This window comes from Neomonachus schauinslandi, chromosome X, assembly GCF_002201575.2.
Source record: "Neomonachus schauinslandi chromosome X, ASM220157v2, whole genome shotgun sequence".
Lineage (NCBI taxonomy): Eukaryota > Metazoa > Chordata > Mammalia > Carnivora > Phocidae > Neomonachus > Neomonachus schauinslandi.
The window spans coordinates 94,143,875-94,166,756 of NC_058419.1; the positions used below are offsets into that span (position 1 = coordinate 94,143,875).

General features: G+C 39.8%; 1 protein-coding gene across 1 annotated transcript; it reads right to left on the reverse strand.

The window, feature by feature from the left end:
• Positions 1-17,369: 17,369 nt before the first annotated feature.
• On the reverse strand, positions 17,370-17,921 carry LOC123323391 (ferritin heavy chain-like). The gene has a single exon (XM_044911646.1). It carries the CDS (start codon positions 17,919-17,921, stop codon positions 17,370-17,372), a length of 552 nt encoding a protein of 183 aa, XP_044767581.1.
• Positions 17,922-22,882: the final 4,961 nt, after the last annotated feature.

Here is a 22,882-nt window from a genome sequence, read left to right on the forward strand (position 1 = left end):
ATCATCTAAGCAAAAGATCAGCAAGGAAACAAGGGATTTGAATGACACACTTGACCAGATGTACTTCACAGATATATGCAGAGTATTCCATCCAAAAGCAACAGAATACACATTCTTCTTGAGTGCACATGGAACATTCTCCAGAATAGATCACATACTGGGTCACAAATCAGGTCTCAACTAATACCAAAAGATTGGGATTATTCCCTGCATATTTTCAGGCCACAGTGCTTTGAAACTTGAACTCAGTCACAAGAGGAAATTTGGAAGGCACTCAAACACATGGAGGTTAAAGAGCATCCTACTAAAAAATGAATGGGTCAACCAGGAAATTAAAGAAGAATTTTTAAAATTTATGGAAACTAATAAAAATGAAAACACAACTGTTCAAAACCTTTGGGATACAGCAAAGGAGGTCCCAAGATGGAAGTACATTACAACACAAGGCTTTCTCAAAAAATTAGAAAAGTCTCAAATACACAAGCTAACCTTACACCTAAAGGAGCTGGAGAAAGAATAAAGCAAATAAAGCCTAAACCAAGCAAGAGAAGAGAAATAATAAAGATTAGAGCAGAAGTCAATGAAATAGAAACCAGAAAAATGGTAGAACAGATCAATGAAACTAGATGCTAGTTCTTTGAAAGAATTAATAAGATCAATAAACCTCTGTCCAGACTTATCAAAAAGAAAAGAGAAAGGACCCAAATTAATAAAATCACAAAGGAAAGGGGAGAGATCATGACCAACACCAAGGAAATGCTAACAATTTTAAGAACATATTATGAGCAACCATATGCCAACAATTTAGGCAATCTGGAAGAAATGGATGCATTCCTGGAAACTGATAAACTACCAAAACTGAACCATGAAGAAGTAGAAAATCTGAACAGACCAATAACCAGCAAGGAAATTGAGGCAGTAATCAAAAACCTCCCCCCAAAAAACAAGAATCCAGGGCCAGATGGCTTCCCAGGGGAATTCTATCAAACATTTAAAGAAGTAATACCTATTCTACTGAAGCTGTCCCAAAAACAGAAATGGAAGGAAAACTTCCAAACTCGTTTTATGAAGCCAACATTACCTTGATCCCAAAACCAGACAAAGATACCATCAAAAAGGAGAATTAGAGACCAATATCCTTGATGAACATGGGTGCAAAAATTCTCACCAAGATTTTAACCAATAGGATCCAAGAGTACATTAAAAGGATTATTCACCACCACCAAGTGGGATTTATTCCTGGGCTGCAAGGATAGTTCAACATTTGCAAATCAATCAGTGTGATACACCACATTAATAAAAGAAAGGACAAGAGCCGTATGATCCTCTCAATTGATGCAAAAAAGCATTTGACAATATATAGCATCCTTTCTTTTTTTTTTTTTAAAGAATTTTTTTTTTTAATTTATTCATTTGAGACAGAGAGAGAGAGAGAGAGTAGGAGCAGTGGGGAGAGGCAGAGGGAGAGGGAGACGCAGACTCCCCGCTGAGCAGGGAGCCCGATGTGGGGCTCGATCCCAGGACCCTGAGATCATGACCTGAGCCGAAGGCAGACGCTTAACGACTGAGCCACCCAGGCGCCCCTATAGCATCCTTTCTTGATTAAAACTCTCCACAGTGTAGGGATAGAGGGAACATACCTCATTATCACAAAAGCCATCTATGAAAAGCCCACAGCGAATATCATTCTCAATGGGGAAAACAGAGCTTTTCCTGTAAGGTCAGGAACAAGACACTCTCACCACTGTTGTTTGACATAGTACTAGAAGTCCTAGCCTCAGCAATCAGAAAACAAAAAGAAATAAAAAGCATTCAAATTGGCAAAGAAGAAGTCAAACTCTTACTCTTCACAGATGACATGATACTTTAAGTGGAAAACCCAAAAGACTCCACCCCCAAATTGCTAGAACTCATACAGAAATTCAGCAATGTGGGAGGATATAAAACCAATGCACAGAAATCTGTTGCATTTCTATACACTAACAATGAGACAGAAGAAAGGGAAATTAAGGAATTGATCCCATTTACCATTGCACCAAAAACCGTAAGATACCTAGGAATAAACCTAACCAAAGAGATAAATGATCTGTAGTCTAGAAACTACAGAACATTTATGAAAGAAATTGAGGAAGACACAAAGAAATGGAAAAATATTCCATGCTCATGGATTGGAAGAAAAATTATTGTTAAAATGTCTATGCTACCCAAGCAATCTACACATTCAATGCAATCCCTATCAAAATATCATCAAGATTTTTCACATAGCTGGAACAAATAATCCTAGAATTTGTATAGAACCAGAAAAGACCCCAAATAGCCAAAGGAATGTTGAAAAAGAAAACCAAAGCTGGTGACATTACAATGCCAGACTTCAAGCTCTATTACAAAGCTGTAATCATCAAGACAGTATGGTGCTGGCACAAAAACAGACACATAGATTAATGGAACAGAATAAAGAACCCAGAAATGGACCCTCAACTCTATGATCAACTAATCTTCGACAATACAGGAAAGAATGTCCAATGGAAAAAAGACAGTCTCTTCAATAAATGGTGCTGGGAAAATTGGACAGCCACATGTAGAAGAATGAAACTGGACCATTCTCTTACACCATACACAAAGATAAACTCAAAATGGATGAATGACCTAAATGTGAGATAGGAATCCATCAAAATCCTAGAAGAGAACACAGGCAGCAACCTCTTCGACCTTGGCCGCTGCAGCTCCTGGCAAGACATGTCTCTAAAGGCAAGGGAAACGAGCAAAAATGAACTATTGGGACTTCATCAAGATAAAAAGCTTCTGCACAGCAAAGGAAACAGTCAACAAAACTAAAAGGCAACCTATAGAATGGGAGAAGATATTTGCAAATGACATATCAGATGAAGGGCTAGTATCCAAGATCTATAAATAACTTATCAAACTCAACATCCCCCCAAAAAACAAAGAATCCAGTCATGAAATGGGCAGAAGACATGAATAGACGTTTCTCCAATGAAGATGTACAAATGGCCAACAGACACATGAAAAAATGCTCCATGTTACCTGGCATCAGGGAAATACAAATCAAAACCACAATGAGATACCACCTTACACCAGTCAGGATGGCTAAAATTAACAAGACAAGACAACAAATGTTGGCAAGGATGCAGAGAAAGGAGAACCCTCTTACACATTGGTGGGAATGCAAGCTGCTACAGGCACTCCGGAAAACGGTATGGAGGTTTCTCAAGAAGTTAAAAATAGAGCTACTCTATAACCCAGCAATTGCACTACTAGGTATTTACCCCAAAGATACAAATATAGTGATCCGAAGGGACACCTGCACCCCAATGTTCAGAGCAGCAGTCTCCACAATAGCCAAACTGTGGAAAGAGCCAAGATGTCCACTGACAGATGAATGGATAAAGAATATGTCTCTCTCTCTCTCTCTCTCTCACACACGCACACACAATAGTATATTACTCAGCCATCTGAAAGGATGAATACTTACCATTTACATCAATGTGGATGGAACTGGAGGGTATTATGCTGAGTGAAATAAGTCAAACAGAGAAAGACAGTTATAATATGGTTTTACTCATATGTGGAATATAAGAAACAGCATGGAGGATCATATCGTAAGGGAGGCAAAACTGAATGGGAAGTCATCAGAAAGGGAGAAAAACCATGAGAGACTCTTAACTATAGGAAACAAACTGAGGTGCGCCTGGGTGGCTCAGTCATTAAGCGTCTGCCTTCGGCTCAGGTCATGATCCCAGGGTCCTGGGATCGAGCCCCGCATCAGGCTCCCTGCTCGACGGAGAGCCTGCTTCTCCCTCTACCACCCCCCCTGCTTGTGTTCCCTCTCTCGCTGTCTCTCTCTCTGTCAAATAAATAAATAAAATCTTAAAAAAAAACAAACAAACAAACTGAGGGTTGCTGGAGGGGTGGTGGCTGGGGGTTTAGGGTAATTGGGTGATAGGCATTAAGGAGGGCATGTAATGTGATGAGCACTCTGTGTTATATGCAACTAATAAATTATTGAACACTACATCTGAAACTAATGATGTACTGTATGTTGGCTAATTGAATTTAAATAAAAAAATTTTAAAAAAAGAACAAGATTTGCTAATAAATGGGTTATTGCTATGGAGCGTAATTCTGTTGGGAACCCTTAGAGAGACTCTGTAGATTATACTACAGAACTGTCCCTCCAGGGACGGCCTGGGTGGCTCAGTTGTTTAGGCGTCTGCCTTCGGCTCAGGTTATGATCCCAGGGTCCTGGGATCGAGTCCTGCATTGGGCTCCTTGCTCAGCTGGGAGCCTGCTTCTCCCTCTGCCTGCTGTGCCTGCCACACATCCCCCCCGCCACCCGCTTGTGCTCTCTCTCTCTCTCTCTCTGACAAATAAATAGATAAAATCTTAAAAAAAAAGAACTGCCCCTCCAAGAGAGTGAGGAAATGGGGGAGGTATGCGCCAACTTCTGTCCTTTATTAATCAGGAGTCACTCCTAGGGCAATAAATTTCCTGGTACATCTGGCCTGCCTCATGAGTGGACCTACCATATTCCTGTAGCCAGAGAATACCCTTAGCCAGGAAAATACAGACACTCAAGTTAAGAAGCATCTGGTGAGTAAGGGAACAAGTAACTGTTCACTGAAGCTGCAATCTTCTGGGTGAACTGAGGGGCAATAGGTGATACATCAACAGTGAGTGATTCTATAGGTAGGCACTGAGTCAAAATGGGCTAAGTATCTTAGGGGGAAGACAGAGGTGCCATGGCACAAAACTGGCTGCCTAGACCAACACATCAGCAGAGGCTGTATGCACGGTAGTTCCCAAAGACAGGGATTATACTGGTACCCTAAAGCCTGTCTGCTAAAGCCCCTTTCTGAACAACCTATATAGGACCAACCAATTCCTCCATTGTGCACATATCACACAGACACACACAAGCATTCTAGGCAAGTCTCATGATCATGGTCCAGACATTCTATTTTTATATCCCCACATCTTCAAGGAAGTAATATGTCTATCTACAGAAGTGATTACTGCAATAGTTTCTTAATCAAATTTTGTCTGTCACTCTGCTAAATATTCATCACTTTTTAAGATCATGCCTTTGATGAATTTTTTTAAAAAAATGAATTCATTACAAAGGGGTGGAAGTAATACCCTATGTGGCCTCCAGAAAATTATTCAAGTATTCCAAATTACATGTAAGAATTCTTTTCTATTCATGCTAGAGTTGAAGAGATAAATAAATCAGCTTTTTTTTGTTTCCTTATGTCAAAAACTAATTGAGACATAAGTCACAAGACAAACAGATAAAGTTAAAAATATCAGCTTGTTACTTTAAGATTGAACTGTAGAATGAAACTGAATGTATGGCAATAATGGGTCCACCAAAACCTCTTCCCTAACAGCACATTCAAGAATGCAGCTTCCCAGTTGCAGGAGGAAATCATTCCCTGGGGAACTCATCACATGTAGTTTGTAAGAGTGTGTGAGTCCTTTGCACAAATTGAGTGGTGGGGGGAGGCAGGGGGAGAGAGTGAGGAGCTATAGAGCCACATCATGTTAGTTGGGTCTTCTGGGAGGCCAACTCTGAGACACAGAAATGCAAAAGCTTTTAGGACTGGGTAATAAATCCTGTGAATGATAAAAGAGGGAGGAAGCAGAATTTGGCAGGAAGAGCCTGGGATCTCAATGCAGATTTGACAAAATGTGAGTCAACCTTTTAGGGAGCTCTAGAGCAAACTCTACCTGTTAAAGGAGTTGTACATTGGGCAGAAATGTCCAGGCCTTAGCATTCCTACTACGTGTGATCATTGGTTGGAGCTACCCAAGGAGAACATAGCCTTCAAAATCTGGAGGCTGTCAACTAATTTCATTTGTTGAAACTGAATGGCAAGTTCTTTCTTGAAGGGTGATCTGAGTGGCACACCTCCATGGCTGCTACACACACCTACTGTGTCCCTTTTCCTAAAGTCCCTAATCAGAAAAGTTATTCCTTCACCCTTGGAAAGGAGTAGACAGGAAGCAGAGAAAAGCTGGAAGTGTGGCTCCCATGTTTCTCGGTTAATGAAATGGAAAGAGAGAAAAAAAATAACAATTAAGGAAAAGTCCTTTATGGAAAAATGAGGCATACGAAATAATGCCCCCCCACACCTTGCAACCAGTAACACATAATCCTGATTGCCTTCTAAGGAGGATAGATCCTGTTAACTGGAAAATCCTCTGGATTACTGAGCTGGAGATCTGGAAGGGGGCTCAATTGCATAGCTAGATGGAAGAAAAAATAAGTAGGGGTGAGAATGAGGAGCATGAAGCCAATGGCAATGGGTGTTGTATGGAGGAAGGACAGAAAGAAAATCATTGTAGTAGGAAGACTAAGAAGGGACTTGAAAGAATATAAATGTTAGAGATTTTAAATTTGATTGCTTTGGGTAGCATGATGTAAATTCCTTTTTGATCTCCACCATGGAATCTTAAGAAAGTCTACATTGCCCTCAGATGCTTTTGTGAGAGTGGATTCTTCATGGTATACTCAATGAGGCATTGATATTTATGTCTGGATGAATATACCATGCAGTGGAGTTCAGTAACTGAGTAGTCTACCTCAGGTCCACATGATGCCAAAACCTATGCTCTCAACTGCTTGGCTTATACGGCTGTTGGTTGGCTTCAAGGCAGAATTATTTTGCTCTGAGCATGCCAGCATTATGGAGTTCTTTTATAGGTTGTATTTCAAAACTGGGGTGAACCCAGAGAGTACATATCCACTCTAGTTTTCCATAGATGCTCCCAGAGTAATTCTGCCTGGTTAACCCCTAAGGGTCTACATGACCTGGCAAAGAATATAGTTGTGATCCTCCTTATCTTTGCATTCAGCTATGACCATGGAATTTATCTAGGTCCTCCTGGAATAACTTATAGGCGACCAGAAGCAACCAGTCCTTCTAGGTAGAACTGTAAGTCCAAGTAGCCAAACCAAAAGAAAGAAAAAAACAATCTGGTAAAGAGCAATAGAGAAAAACCAAAAACCCAAACCCCCATAAAGTGAAAACCCCCAAATCTTCCTATGACCATTACTATTGTTATTACTAATAGTAATTAGAAATATATTTTATATATATATATAATATATATATATAAAAGGAGTCAGAAAAGGCCTGTTTTTATCTCTTCCTTTTCCCATAGGCTACAGTGATTATTGCTCACCCTATTTCTGTCCAACCCTTTGGCTTCTGATACTCCTAGGTACTTGTTTCCTTGCATTATTGCTCACTTTTTCTTCTTCCACTGCCAATCCACTTTCTCCTTTTCCATAGGCCAGCCTTTGGTGTCCTCTAATGATAAAGATAGCAGCACAGTAGACATAGGGCACTGAACCACCATAGACCAAGGCCAAATGAGAGTGGGGCAAGTGTTGGTCCACTTCTGATCAGCAAAGCCCCATGTTTTTCTATTTCTCAAAAAAACTATTAAAGAAAATATAAACCAGGGTGCCTGGGTGGCTCAGTTGTTAAGTGTCTGCCTTCACCTCAGGTCATGATTCCAGCGTCCTGGGATCGAGCCCCGCATCGGGCTCCCTGCTCGGCGGGAAGCCTGCTTCTCCTCTTCCACTCCCCCTGCTTGTGTTCCCTCTCTCACTGTGTCTCTCTCTGTCAAATAAATAAATAAAATCTTAAAAAAAAAAAAAAAGAAAATATAAACCAATAAAAGTAAGCCATAATCATGACAATTCTAATATGTTCCATGTTAAGATTATATAAATTATGGTTGTCTGATGAAGAATATTTCAGAAAAGAGGTTAGCTATTTAAAATATATGTTAGTACCTATCCAATATATGGAGGAGAAGGTTGGTTGGTTTCTATAGTACCAATTCCATTTATTCAGAAAAATTCCTATAATAGAAAATTAACTCATTAATTCATATTACCTTATTATGAATATCATTTGGGAGGAAACGGTTGAAGCAGATACTGTTGGTGCCCCACTCATATACACCTGACATTTACTGTGTCCATATATGCTGTCCAACTTCCAGCTTTGCGTGAAGTCTCTCTCTAGACACTGGAGCCCTCTCTGCCCTTCCCATTCCCAGAAGCAACTCTCAACTAATGACTGACATAGTTAATGGATAAATATCCCAGCTCCCTTGCCTCATGAGTGGGATAAAGCTGAGGCATGCTCTAGTTGCCCTTAGTTGTCTTGCTTGTCAATGCAAATTTTGCTGGCTTCCCTCTCTTCCCTGTTTTGCTTCTGTACTTCCTTCTGATATTTCCGGGGATTATCTGCCAAATAAATATTTTCATTTAAACCATTTTCTCAGGTCACTTCTGGGAGAATACAAACCAAGAAAACAATGACATTTGCCTGACCCATTGCTTAATAAAGCAACCTTCTAATTAGTAGTTTAGTTACATTAGTGGCTAATTTCTGATAAGATGTTTTATGCAGGTAATCTGTCCTAGTTATATGTGAGTCCTATCTGCAGATGATTAATGACTTTTAGAAATACTATTGGTATGAGTCAATCTTCTATAGCAGGGATTGGCAGACAACCTGTGTGCCAATTTTTGGCCAGCCACCTGTTTTCATAAACAAAGTTTTATAGGAACATAACCACATCCATCATTTACATATCGTCTGTGGCTGCTTTCATACTAAAATAGCAGAGTTGAATAGTTGTGACAAAGACTGTAAATTGTAAAATATTTACACCTTACAGATAAAGGATGCTGATCCTTCATGTAGAACCTGGTCACCTTTGGGTTCATTGAGAAAAAGAGATCTATGAATTTGTAAATATGAGAGCTAAAACGTGGACCAATGGTATCTCACCAAGTGGCAGCAGCTCAGTGAGACTCCTAGCCTGAAATACAGACTGTTCACTACACACTCAATTTGTTCCAGTGTTTGGGTATAGCATGATTAGAATCATGTCTTGAGAATTATAGAGTAGAAATGAGAAGCAGGGCATGGGCTACATAAGAATATTGAGAAAGTACCTTTTTAAATGAGGTTCATTAGCATACTTGAGAATAATTTCTCTCCAAAAAACTTCCTTTCCTGACTGACTTGGTGCCTGCTTATCATCTCATCATACTCTCTTAAACCCTACAATAGTTCAATATTAATTATTAACTAACTTGAAACTGGTTGATGAGGTCCTCTTTAAGTGATCCTAAGCTATGTATGCCGCTAGGTATGCCATGATTCTAGCAAGCTTGAGCTCCTTCAACATAGAGACACTTTCTAGTCTTATCAACGTTCTAGCCCCCAACAATTGATAGCAAAGTATTCTATACATAATAAATGCTCAGTAAACTTTATGACTATCTATATCCACTGCACACAGACTCCTATAGATGAGGCAACGTGGTAATAAAACTGGAATCATTTGCAAAATATGAAATAATTGTGCAAAGTAGGTGAGTGATAAGGAATATAGGCTTCAAAAATGCTGAAACAGTGTGTGGAATCCTTAGTCCTGGCCATGCAGTCTTATTTTCAGACATTTGAAGGGAATAAATTGCTAAGTCAAAAAATTTTAAAATTGAACTCTTTCTGAGTAGATAATAATGAAACTAGCAAAGAAACTAAGAATTTATTTAACCCATTTGGGAAATTAACTAGATTGCATGAACTTTATGTCTTGTAAGAAATCCTTTTGGCCTGAGACTAATTACTAAAAACTTGGTTTTGCTCTTTCATCCAAAATCTTGTAGGGGGATAAAATAGGTAAGCCAATAACGATATTCCAAAGCACATTTAGATATTGCAAAGAATAGCCTACCATTGTGTTTATTGCCTCCACTATCTCACTTCTATTCAATCTTCAATCCACTGTGATCTGGCCTTAATTTTCAACTAAGTTCACCTCACCATTTTTAAAAGTCTCCATTACATATATGCTAGGGCTTAAAGAGAGAGAGAAAAAAAATACATCCATTTTCTGCACTCAAAGATTTCCTAGCCTACTGTTGGGGAGGAAGAAATTTCCTCTGTCCTTCTAGCTGGGCTAAGGATCAAATTGACATAGGACAGATTAACAGGAAAAAATCAAATTTAGTTTTGTATATATGGGGAATCCACATAGACATGAAATTCCAAAGATAGTCAGGCAACATGAGGCTTAAATGACATCCTAAGTTAAGGAGAGGGGTAGGCATCTGAGGATACAGAGGGGAGGAAGATCATTAGCAGGAAGGTGAAAGGAGATATTCGGGAAAGAAAAGTTGCCCTATTATGTAGGTAATTTTCATAGATAAAGAGGAATATCTAGTACAGGCTCTCCTTTCCAATGTACATTTAGGCAGTTGAGGGGGAGATACAGAGCTTTTCCTGAATCTTCTGGGTTTTAATTGCTTGTAACTCAAAATAGTCTTCATGCCAAAGTGGCCCATCTTGGGGCACCTGCCCTTGGCTCCTACACTATTAAGGGATATACACATGTGAAAAAAATGGCAGACACAGTAGTAAGTGCCATTAAAAAGAAACCAAGTAGGAATTTTGGTAACACAAAAGAGAGGGTGGTCAACTCTGTTTAAGGCTGAATCTTAGGTTGGGTTCCCTGGAAACAGAGCCTAAGACAGGGATTGTTTGAAGGAGTACACTCAGGAGAAATCTGTACAGGAATAAAGGAAGCAGAATAGGGCAGAGGAAGAACCAAGCAAGGATATAATCTCACACAAAATCTAACCTTGGCTTGATACAAGACAGATTCTGGAGCATAAATCTCACTGCAGAGACAGGGCAAAGGATCTAAGACTTTATGCCTCTGTCCTTGGCTGCCCCAGTTAGTCAAGGTCAATCTTTCTGAGAAGGTCACAGGTATATGCTGTCAGCTGCAGTGTACTCACAAACAGCTGGAGGTTTGGGTGTCCTGGCTGGTCAAGTTGATCTGGGCAGATCACCAACAACATCTACTAAAAGAGGGTTAGAAGAACTAGATTATATGTTTATCATTTTGGGCAGTCCAACATCTGAGCATCCTTCCTGTTTGAGGAAAAATGTCACAACAGACGGGAGACAAAGCTCCACTTTTTATTAAAAAGAAACTACAGGCCCCAAATGGCATTGGTTAGGCCAAGTCACCACACTAGGGCTTAATACCTAACCTAATTGCACTTTCAACCTCCCTCAGAAATGTAGTTTTAACCAGTCAGTCAGAAATTTCCTGGTCAGTGCCAATATGGTAATCTTTTACATGGACCCTCTCCATCTCCCGAAGGAAGATGAGGTAATCAACCTACTAAGACCCTTTTCTTTTGTCCCCAAAGGAAGGTAACCTCACTCAAAATATTCCTTTTTCTGTTTATGACTTCCTTGTCTTGTCTTTAAAAACCTTTTCCTTTCTGTAACCCTTTGGAGCTTCCCTCGACTTGAAGATGGGATGCTGCCCAATTCACGAATCATTTAATAATAAAGCCAATTAGATCTTCAAGTTTATTTGGTTGAATTTTGTGGTTTTTGTTTAACACTATGATGCTTCCAATTTTCTGGTCAAAGTTCTACAGCCTTTCCAATATGTTCCAGACATTCTTCTAAAAAAATTTCTGTTTTTATTAGCCAGGGTCAGATTTTGTGATATGTTACCAAGAACCCTGACAGGTTCAGAGATTATAGAAATTGTTAGGTGGGGAAAAATTGTTAGGTAGGAAAAAGATGGGGGCTGTTGGGTAGGAGAGGAGCACATGGAAAGGAGAGAGATCAAGTATGTCCAGACTGAGTAAGAGCCAGAAGTCTAGGGTAACTCTGAAATTTATTTTGTAAGACTATGGGATGGTGTGGCAAATCTAGGGAGCATATGAGGAAGGGACAATGAGTTCATCTGGGGACTTGTTAAGTCTGAGTTTTCTGAGAACATCCATAGGGAGATGTTTCACAGATAACTGTGCAAGTCTCATAGTCAAGAAAAGCATCTGGGAGGAGAGAGAGACTGAGACAGAGAGAGACAGAGATAGAGATACCAACATTGGCCATGGATGTGGCTGAACTCAAGGGGGAGTATATGTATAAAATAAGAGTTGAAAAGGTCAACAGTAGAATCTAAAAGGGTGGGGAAGAGGAACAGAATCTGCCATCCCAAACTATTGCTCCTTGGCATGGGGATTATCTTGAACTAAAGGCAGTCAAAATCCAGCAGATTCAGCAAAAGGTCTTTGCCTCCCCGCTCAACTGCCTGCTTATACTAGGAAAAAAGTTAATACTAGACATACCTTTTACTAAGAAATTTATCTGCATAACAGGGTAACCTTTGTTTTCCAAACAGCCCCTTTGCCTTGCTGTGAATGGCTTTCCTCCTCTTTGTATCTCTAGACTCCTAACCCCCTTTCTTTCTTATATTTTATATAACCCTCAATTATCTGACTATATTCTGAGTCTTGTATCTTTGGGAATCCCATATGTATGAAATTAAATTTGTTTTTCTCCTGTTAATCTGTCTTATGTCATTTTAATTGTTTGACCAGCCACAAAACCTAGAAGGGTAGAAAGAAAAATTTTCCTCCCCAATAGTGGTCAGGTCTATATATTTCTTTATAGATATGTCTTAGGTAAATTTTGAAAAGACAGGAAAGGCAAGGAAGGAAGGACTAGTCAACACTTCTAATTGCTACAGAGTGATTAAGCAGGACAAGTGCTGAATAAAAACCAATGGTGATGTTAATTACTAAGTCTGATTACTTTTGAGAGAAGAGTTTTTATAGAGTTTCTTAAAAGAAAAACCCATCCTTCCTCCTGTATAAAGTAAATCTACCACCTCTCCCCTCCTCTAGGTCTTCTTTCATTTACTGTAGCCCCTTACACTCCTAAATTTGTAGCCTTTTCCTCTCTATTGGCTCTTTTGTAGCAAATAAACAGAGCTAAAATACCCTTTACTCTCTTCTCTACTTGAAGAATTCCAATTCGTCTTTCAAGACTCAATGTCACCTTCAAAGTGGATGTTTCCTAAGTCCCAGGTAAAATTTAGACTACTTTTCTCTCCTGGACTCACATAGCACTTTGCGTTTCCTCCTCTCTGAGATCTTACCCAAGTATACATTAGAGGTATCTACTTACATATCTGTCTTTTCCACCACACTGTGTGTAGGAACTGTGCCCTAGTCACCTTATATTCCTAATGCCAAGCATAGTGCAGAACACATCACAGAATTCAATATAATTTGTTGAAAGAACGGCTATTCGGCCAAAAAATTCACAAATGGCATGAATGCTTCTTTCCTAGAATGTTTTAATTTAGGTTTATCTTATAACTTATAGATCTAAAATATATTTTAAATTGGAACTTTTATTTCTCCATAAACTTTATAGAAGAATTCAACTTTAGGAGAAAAAAAAATAATGCACAGAGAATTATCCCACGGGAAAAAAAGAATAAATCTCCTTGTTGCATGTGGCATAGTTAATATCATATATAATAAATTATAAACCAAAAGCAACATTATAAAAAATAAACACTGAAATACAGATATAAGGGAAAGAGTCTATTCCTCCTCAGACAAGGCAGTAGTTTTGCATATTAATGAAATTTAAATGCCTCACAGTAAGAAAAATGATTGGAATAGATTGCAATAACTTAAAAATGGGTATACTTTAAACAGCCTCTGTGATGAATATGTGATTATGGAGAATCAGTCAAAAAGGCTAGTCAGGCATTGTTCCACTCCAATGCTCCCAGAAGCAGGATGACTCATGGCCCTCAATTAACAAAGGCACATTGAGGGACTGGCAAAACTGAAGACACAAAGTCCACAGGTTGACTTGCTGAAATACACAAAGATGTCAGTCTGGTAGGTGACAATTGTAATATTTATAATATTATAAAATATTGTATATATCCAAAGCATTCTAGAGCATTTATTTGAAAGTGAGAGAAAATAAAACAGAAAAAGACAAATAGATGCATAAAAGCAGGTGAAAAGTTTAAAATATTTGGTAGATTTAGATGAATTTCAGGGCCTGTGGCAAGTTACTATAAAAAATGGGCTGGAAGATTTTCTGTAAATGTTTTAGGTTTTGCAGGCTATATGGTCTTTATTACAACTACTGGTTGTGCCCTTGTAGTGCAAATGCAGCCACAGAAAATAGGTAATTGAATGGGTGCAGCTCTGTTCTAACAAGCTCTCTGATGACACTGACCTGCTGGTCAGAGGACCACACTTTGAGTAGCAAGGTGCTTGAACATGCCTGGGATGTCTAGGTCCTGCCCCAGAGACTGATGTATTTGGTCTAGGATGTGGACTGGATATTGAGAGTTCTAAACACGCCACAGGTGGTTCTAATGTGCAGCAAAGTTTGAGAACCTCTGTGCTAAAGTGATTTATCAAGTTTAGTTATTGTGTTATCAGTAGCCCTTTTGACCATTCTCCCCTCCCAATCTACCCATTCCTCTCCAATTCAGGTCCAGGCATCAAGATGATGATGGTGGGATCAGGTTTAGCACTTCATCCTTTCTTTCCCACCTCTGAGGAGTGGAATGTAGTTTAGTTGGAAAGAGGAGGCTCAGGCAACCTGGGTTTGGGAAGAATAAGCAAAAGATGTTCTAGGGAGTAATTTGAGGGGGAGGCTGTTTAAAGCAGCAAAACACACCTCCAGGCTTGGGCCTGAGTGTGGGGCAGTGAAAACAGCGATCTGCCCTCCTGAATCCTGGCAGCACTTGACAGCCAAGCAGCTAGCAAGGATTTTTCCTTCTCAGTATGCAGAATGACACAGTTGGTTGAAATGCAAGAGAGACCCCCAGTGGCAAAGTGCAGATGTGAAATCTTCTCCTCAGAGGAACACCACGAAGAACTTAGTGGATGAAGGTGATGATGGTAAGTGACGGCTTACACATAATACGTGTACTATGTGTGCCAGGCACTGTCGTAAGCATTTAAAAATATTAACTCATTTAGTCTTCTCAGCAACCCAATGGGGTTGATGCTTTTTTTATCCCTCTTTTAGGTGGGAGGAAACGGAGGCACAGAAAAGTTAAGTGACATGCCCCAATTCACCCAATTTAGTAAGTGGCTAAGCTGGGATATGAACCCAGGCAACGTGAGGTTAAGAAACCACTACACCAACTGCCTCTCCAAAACAGGGAAGTAAGAAGGATCCTCAGTCAACTTACAGTTTTTAAACACTCATATGTTGATGTTCACCCTATGCTTCCTCATATGTAGAGAACAGTTATATATGCACATATATGTATATACATATATATGTGTATGTATACACACACACACACACAACACACACACACACACACACACACACACTTGAGCAATATCAGGGAGAGAAGACAACTTCAAACCGGGCAGAGAAAGAGTGATCAAGTTTGACTAGAAAAATCAAAGGGGTAATAACATTTTCTGGAAACAAAATTCAAAGGGCCATAATCCTCATTTTAAAGAAAGTACTGAAGCATAGTCACAGGAAAATGTGAAAGGATATTACTGCTTAGCTAAAATTGTTCATAGTTTACTAAATACTCCAAAGCAATTTTTTAGCTTTGAGACTGAAGCTACCCATATGTCTTTGAATATAGGCTACAATGTCTATAAATTTTTAATTTTGATCTTTGTAAACTACATGTAGTGCAGAGAAAGAAGTGTTTTGAGTATTTTTTTCCAGACATGGACAGCCTTAAGGTTCACATGGGTACAGATTTCATCTGGTCAAACAGAGAATGGACTGAGAGGGGAGGAGTTCTTTAAGGGGAGCAGAAAAAATTCTGTAGAGAAGCAGCTCTATCATTTCCTTGGGAAATCTTTTTACTGAGGAATAATTTCTTCTACCCATAGCCATGAAGACAAGATAATAGGCTAACTCATCTCCACCTCTTGAAAGGAGAAACCAGAGGCCATACTGAGGTTAGGAACAGGCTGATAATGGGGACACTGGGTATGGGCACACATGGTCACAGTCTGGAATGAGGTAATGGTCAAGGTGGGGCCAGCAGCCCTCTGGGTGTTGTAACACCTCAACCCATCCTCTAATGGCAGCTGCCCAGGGCACGGCGCTGACTGTGCCACACTCTCTCTACACTCTCTTTCTGGTGAGTTTATCCAGTCCCATGACCTCAACACCATCTGTGACTGATGTCTCTTGTATGTTTATTTCCAAACCTGACATCCCACCTGAACTCGATTCATTTTTCTGACTACCTGCATGACAGTTCCACTTGCATATCTAATAGGCATCTCAGATTTTACATGACATGCCTTCCCCACATCCTCAAATTAATAACTAACATTACCATCAACTCAGGTGTTCAAGTACAAACAGCAGAACCTAGATAATTTTCCCCATTTCTCCTTCTTCACTTGTGGTCCATGAGCAAATCCAACTAGAATTTGTCTCCATCACCTTTTCTTCAGCTTCCACTCCAGTTCAACCACTAATGTCTCTCATTGGACTGGCTACAAAATCTCCTGACTGGCCTCCCAGCTTCAACTCTCTCCCACCACTACATTCCTCCAAGCAGCCACTCATTGGCTTAACATTTAGGGGGATTTATTCTACTTCATATTCAGTATCACAAATATGATCTTAGCCTTGACCTGATATTTTTCATTAACTAATCAGGTAGTGTGGGTTTTTTGGTAGCATATTACTTTAAGGGAAGAAAGGGTACAATTGAAGGAGAAAACTATATTTGGATATTTTGTAAGGGTAATATGCATGTTCAGCATGGTGACCTAGGAAGTCACTCCATGTCTATAAGAAAGTGAGCCTAAGGCTCAATTATATTATCACTGTGGCCCAGGGTGAGCTTGTCAAAAAGATACTCTGCCATACCTGCTTCTAAGACCCTCATGTTGCTACCCAATGCACAAACATTAATGTTTGCATATTTTAGTAAATGAAAAGTCTTCAGGTAAAGTTGAAGATTCCCTTTATTTTAATCCCTGCCCTATCCCATTCTTCACTTCTTCCTTAGAGGCAACCACTATGATGATCTCTAGACCATATTTTATTTTTTTAAATATAATTTACCATGCACACACACCCACATTCACCAGGGCCCCATCTCACACCGGCCCACCCCCATCTATCCACACTGTTTATAAGGGGAAGATTAAATTTGTATTTTCCAGGGTCCTGTGGAATACCTTCTCCCTCCATCCATGGAGATCCTGAGCTGCATGTGGCCTAGATACCTGCTTTAAAACGTGAAAGGTGAGACATTTGCACACATGAATCAACCAGAGACCTTTCTTTATTTAAGAACCAAGTAACTTTATTGAAACCAAACAACTTTATTTATTTATGGCAAAACTGGAAGAAAAAAACTGGAACGTTTTGCAAAGGCAATACTGCAATATGCATGCTCGGCATGGTGATCAGGGAACGTCACCATGCACCCTGGGCTATAGGGGAAACAGTCCCAACTCAGTTCTTTTTGTCGCTGTCGCCCAGGGTGAGCTTGTCAAAGAGGTACTCTGCCATGCCGTCTTCGGGAGCCCGCATCTTGCGCAGGTTGGTGACATAGCCCCCCAGCTCTTTGATGCACTTGACTTGCTCGTGCAGGTAGTGGTTCTCCAGGAAGTCGCACAGGTGGGCGTCGTTCTTGTCGGTGGCCAGCTGGTGCAGGTCGAGCAGGCACTGGTTCACGCTCTTCTCCAGGTGCAGGGCGCACTCCATGGCCTTCAGGCCGCTCTCCCAGTCGTCGCGGTCTGGCTTCTTGATGTCGCGGAGGCGGATGCGGCCGCCGCGCTGGTTCTGCAGCTGCATCAGCTTCTCGGCATGCTCGGTCTCCTCGCGGGACTGGCGCAGGAAGAACTGGGCGAAGTTCTTCAAGGCCACGTCGTCGCGGTCGAAGTAGAAGGCCATGGACAGGTACACGTAGGAGGCGTAGAGCTCCAGGTTGATCTGGCTGTTGATGGCGGCCTCGCAGTCGGGGTGGTAGTTCTGGCGCACTTGTGAGAGCGGCGCGGTGGCCATGGCTGGCGGCCCGGGCACCAAGACAAAGGCGAAGGCAGCGCGCAATCGAGGGCTGCGCAGCGGGCAGCGGCGGGGCCGAGGGCGCTGGCGGCCTCGGAGATTTCCCAGCCTGAGTGGCAAGGGAGGCTGGAGGCAGAACCAGTGGCGGTTGGAGATCTCAGAGAAGTGTCCGTTGGGATGTTGGGCAAGCTCTGGGATGGGACCGGAAATGGGGTCCAGGGAAGGGCAGGGCGAGCTTCCGGTTGGGGGGGTGGGGGGTAGGAGGTTAGGGGGGTGGGGTGGGCAACAAGGGCAGTGTTCCAGGTTCTATTGGAGCCTAAGTGAGACAGGGCAACCCTGTGCTGTGTACTTGGTGTTTTATTAAGTTTTTAATTTTGGGATAATATGTCTGTTTTCCAAGTACTTTCCTTCTTGCAGCCTGTTTTTATTTTATAAAACCATTGTCTCCCAAAATTCTGAGCATGTGAATTTGAATTTTTGGTAAGTTTCTCTTCTGTTTCCTGTAAAATATAAATATATCTGTTTATCATCTTCTCTTTTACTTTCCTGAAATACTTAAAACTGCACATTCATATTTAGTAATGAAGAACTCATCTGATTAGTCTAGGTAATTAGCATGGATCTGATTTATAGTTGTGATGTTCATTTCACTAATAGGTTTCTCCTCTGAATGGGGAGGATGGAATGTATCAATTAAGGAGTGGTCTTCTCCTTTGGGAGTACATATCATGGAGCTTGCAGGTAGGAAATGTGCCATCCCAAAAGCCAAACGCATGGCATTTCTCTGACACTGAAAGACTTCAGTAGATCTCTCTTCAAGGTAGATGTGTTCTGTTTTGTTTCTCTTCTGCTTTGCAGGTCTGCAGTTGTCTCAGACCTGCTCTAACTTGGGTTCCCTTTCTGATAAAGTAATTCACTGTCTTTGGAGTGTAGTTTAAAGAGATTAAAGCAGTTCAGTTGCCACTGTGGCTTTGTTGAATGTAAGTAACGTTGGGGGAGGGTCAGAGCAGAGCAGGAGAAAACAGATTTGTTGTTCAGAGAGTAACTCTTTAATCTCACAGTCTACCCAGGACCTTCGCTGTCCTTTGATTTCATTGACTCTATTCTTGAACCTTCTTTGAGTGTGCTTGACTTTCTACTGCAGGTATTTTAAGTTCTCTGGTTTTATCAGTCTGAAAGCAGCTCCTGTTTCTATCTTCCAAGCATTCTTCACGACCTCTGGTTTCCTAATTATATTCATTCTGGTTTGTATATGTTTTTGGGTCTGGTCCACCACCATGATTCAGTTACCACTTTTTACTTTTTAAAAATATAAATACCTATGTTTTTAAAATAATTAATGCATTCACATGGCTCAGAAACCACATAGTTCTACTCCCTGTAGGCAACCAATGGGGTATTACTTGTTGTAGTCAGAAAAAAGAGGAAGAAAAAGAAGAAATATGGCTCATGTTTAGAAAAATCATAGATACATAAGAATCTTTAGAAACATATTCTTTAGAAGCATATTACTTTTGAGGGCATATGGAGCATTACCAAGACAGACCATCCTCTGGGCCATACAACAAGTCTCAATAAACTTAAATGGATTCAAATCATGTAAGATATGTTCTCTGACCACAATGGAATTAAACCAGAAATTGTCAACAGAAAAGTATCTGAAAAATCCCCAAATATTTGGAAACTAGTAATACAATATTCTTCTAAACAATCCAAGAGATCAAGGGGTATTAAAAATTATTTGAAACTCAATGTAAGTGAAGCACAGCATATCAATATTTTGAGATGCAGCTAAAACCAATGTTTAGATGGAAATCGATAGCACTAAGTGCCTGTATTAGAAAAGAGTAAAAGTCTCAAATAAATTATAGAACTCCCCACCTTAAAAACTAAAAGAAAAGGGGCACCTGGGTGGCTCAGTTGGTTAAGTGTCTGCCTTTGGCTCAGGTCATCATCCTGGGGTCTTGGGATCAAACCCACGTTGGGCTCCCTGCTCAGCGGGGAGTCTGCTTCTCCCTCACCTCCCTGCCCTCCCCTCCTCATGCACACACTCTCTCTCTCAAATAAATAAATAAAATCTTTTTAAAAAGAACTAAAAGAATGAAGAATAAAATAAGTCCAATTAGGCAGAGGTAAGGAAGAGTTTGTTACAAGTCAGTAAGTATTTTACAGCCTGGGACAAAGCTAAATGTTGAGAACCTTGAATAAACCAAGGGTGAAGCATGTCTACTCTTATTGAGGATTGGCCCTAGGGAGAGACCAGTGGGTCTGCTATAAGGTATGTGGTTGGGCTGCTCATTTGGATTAGAGGTCTAAGTGAGGACTCTTTCCACAGTATGATGCCAAAGGAGACTGGATCAATGACATGGGGCAGAGTGAGGGTTCTTGGTAGGTTCTGGACCAGGGCAAATTGAGATGACTACCCGAGGCTTTGTCCTTTGAATGACTTGTACCTGTATGCCTAGAACCAAGTGTCTGAACAAGAAGAGCCAATTCAAAATCAAATGTTCTTCTTGTTAGTTACCTTCCTAATTTCCTGCCCCTAAGAAAAAGGATGGAAATCCAACCTTCAGGCTAAGATTGTCCTTGAATAATAATACTCCTTTCTAGATTTTTCTTGATGTTTCTTTAATTTGATTTTATCTATGTCAACATGTTCAGAGTGAGAGGAGAACTATCAGCATGATTTCATTGGCCTCTGCCCTGGTCCTCTCACTGGAGATGAACTACATATTCATATTAAAAAAATGAAAAAGAATAGATAAGTGCTACTTCTCTATAGAGGTGGAATGTTGGTTTCTTCTCAGGCCAAATTTGGCAGAGTGTGAATTTAAAGGAGGTACAGTGGTGATGGTGGTGGTCATGGTGGTGGTTTAGTGTGTGTGTGTGACTAGGCCAGAGTCACCTTGTTCTCTTTTGACAAAATGGAGTCCAGAGAGCTCTAGAGAGTTCTAGTCAACTGTCTTAAAACCTATGACAAGGCCACAGAATTTAGCTAACAAGTCAAAATCACTTAAAGGTCAATCATACATACTTATGATAACTGAGAGTATTTTTGCCTTAGTTTCACTTTCTCTCATTTTTCTTAGTTTCACTGTCTTTCTCTTTCCCTCAGTGAGTAACTAGAGATCCAGAAAGTGGAATAATTTGAGGAAAAATGAAAAATTGTATTTATTTAGCAACAGAACAACCTAGGAAAGTAGAAGATTTAAAATGGCACAGCATCAAAAAAATAATAAAAAATAAAATGGCACAATATCAAAACCTAAAGCCATCACAAGAAAAGAAAGCAACAAACAAATAGTGCTGTTGAACAGATATAAAAATTATGAACAAAATATTAGCAAACTGAATTCAGCAACATTTAAAAATGATTATATACCATGACCAAGTGGGATTTATTCAAGGAGTGCAGGACTGTTTCAGTATATGAAAATCGATCAATGCAATACACTATGTTAATAGAATAAAGGACAAAAACAACATCTCAAAAAATGTGGGGAAAGAATTTGACAAGATCTGCCATCTTTTTATGATAAAAACAGCCAACAAACTAAAAATAAAAGGAAACTTCCTAATCCTGAAAAAGACATATACAAAAACCTACAATTAACATCATACTTAAAGGTGAAAATGAAATTTTTCCTCTAAGATTAGGAACAAGACAAAGATATCTGATCTCACCACATCTATTCAACATTGTACTGGAGGTTTTAGCCAGGTAAATTAGACGAGCAAAAGAAATAAAAGTCATTCAATTAGGAAAGGAAGAAGTAAAACTATTTTTATTTGCAGATAATATATAGAAATCCCTAAGGATTCCACAAAAAAGTTATAGAAATTAATAAACAAGTTCAGCAAGGTTTTCAGATACAAAATCAATGCACAAAAATCAGTTGTGTTTTTAAACACCAATAATGAACAATCTGAAAATTAAATTAAAACAATTCCATTCACTATAGCATTGGAAAGAATAAAATACTAAGGAATACATTCACAAAAGAAATGCAAGATCATACACAGAAAACTACAAAACATTTTTGAAAGAAACTGAACAAGACCTAAATAAATGTAAAGACATTCCATGTTCATGGATCAGAAGACTTAATATTGTTAAGATGGCAATTCACCTTCCATCTCAATGTTATTTATTCCATAGTCAAAATTAACCCTGCCACATTTTTAATTTTATCAATTCTCGATTAACCTTATCTCATATAAATTCTTTTTTTAGATTATTTATTTGGGGGGGGAGGAGGGGCAGAGGGAGAGAATCTTAAGGAGACTCCCTGCTGAGCGGGGAGCCCAACTCAGGGCTCAAACCCAGTACCCTGAGATCATGCCCTGAGAGCTGAAATCAAGAGTCAGATGCTTAACCAACTGAGCCACCCAGGCGCCTCTCATATAAATTCTTAAAAATACAGCATCAGCATGAGTTCATACTCCAAATAATTCACATATATCAAACACCAAAATATCCACAGTCAGACCTGTATAGTGTGCACATTATCTGTATTCCTTTAGTAAATGGGGCTCACTCATTAACAAATATTTATTTACTTTCTGCATTCCTTCATTCAATATTCACCACCCAGAATCAGATGGCAATCCTCCAAGCAATCTACAGATTCAACACATCTCTAAAAACTCCCAGTTTGTTTGGTTTGTCATTGTTATTTTTTTTTTCAATAATTGATAAGATAAACCTAAAATTCATATGTCAATGAAAAAGGACAAAGTTGGAGGACTCATGCTTCTTAATTTCAAAACTTACTATGAGGCTACATTAACAAAGACTATGTGGTATTAGTATAAGGATAGAAATATAGATCAATGGAATAGAATTGAGGATCCAGAAATAAAACTATACATTTATGGCCAATTGATTTTTGACAAGATTGCCAAGACCATTCAGTGGATAAGGAACCATCTTTTCAACAGAGGGTACTGGGATAACTGAT

Coding starts and splice junctions, on each gene's coding strand:
- LOC123323391 (XM_044911646.1), bottom strand. CDS start 17,921: ATGGCCACCGCGCCGCTCTCACAAGTGCGCCAGAACTACCACCCCGAC.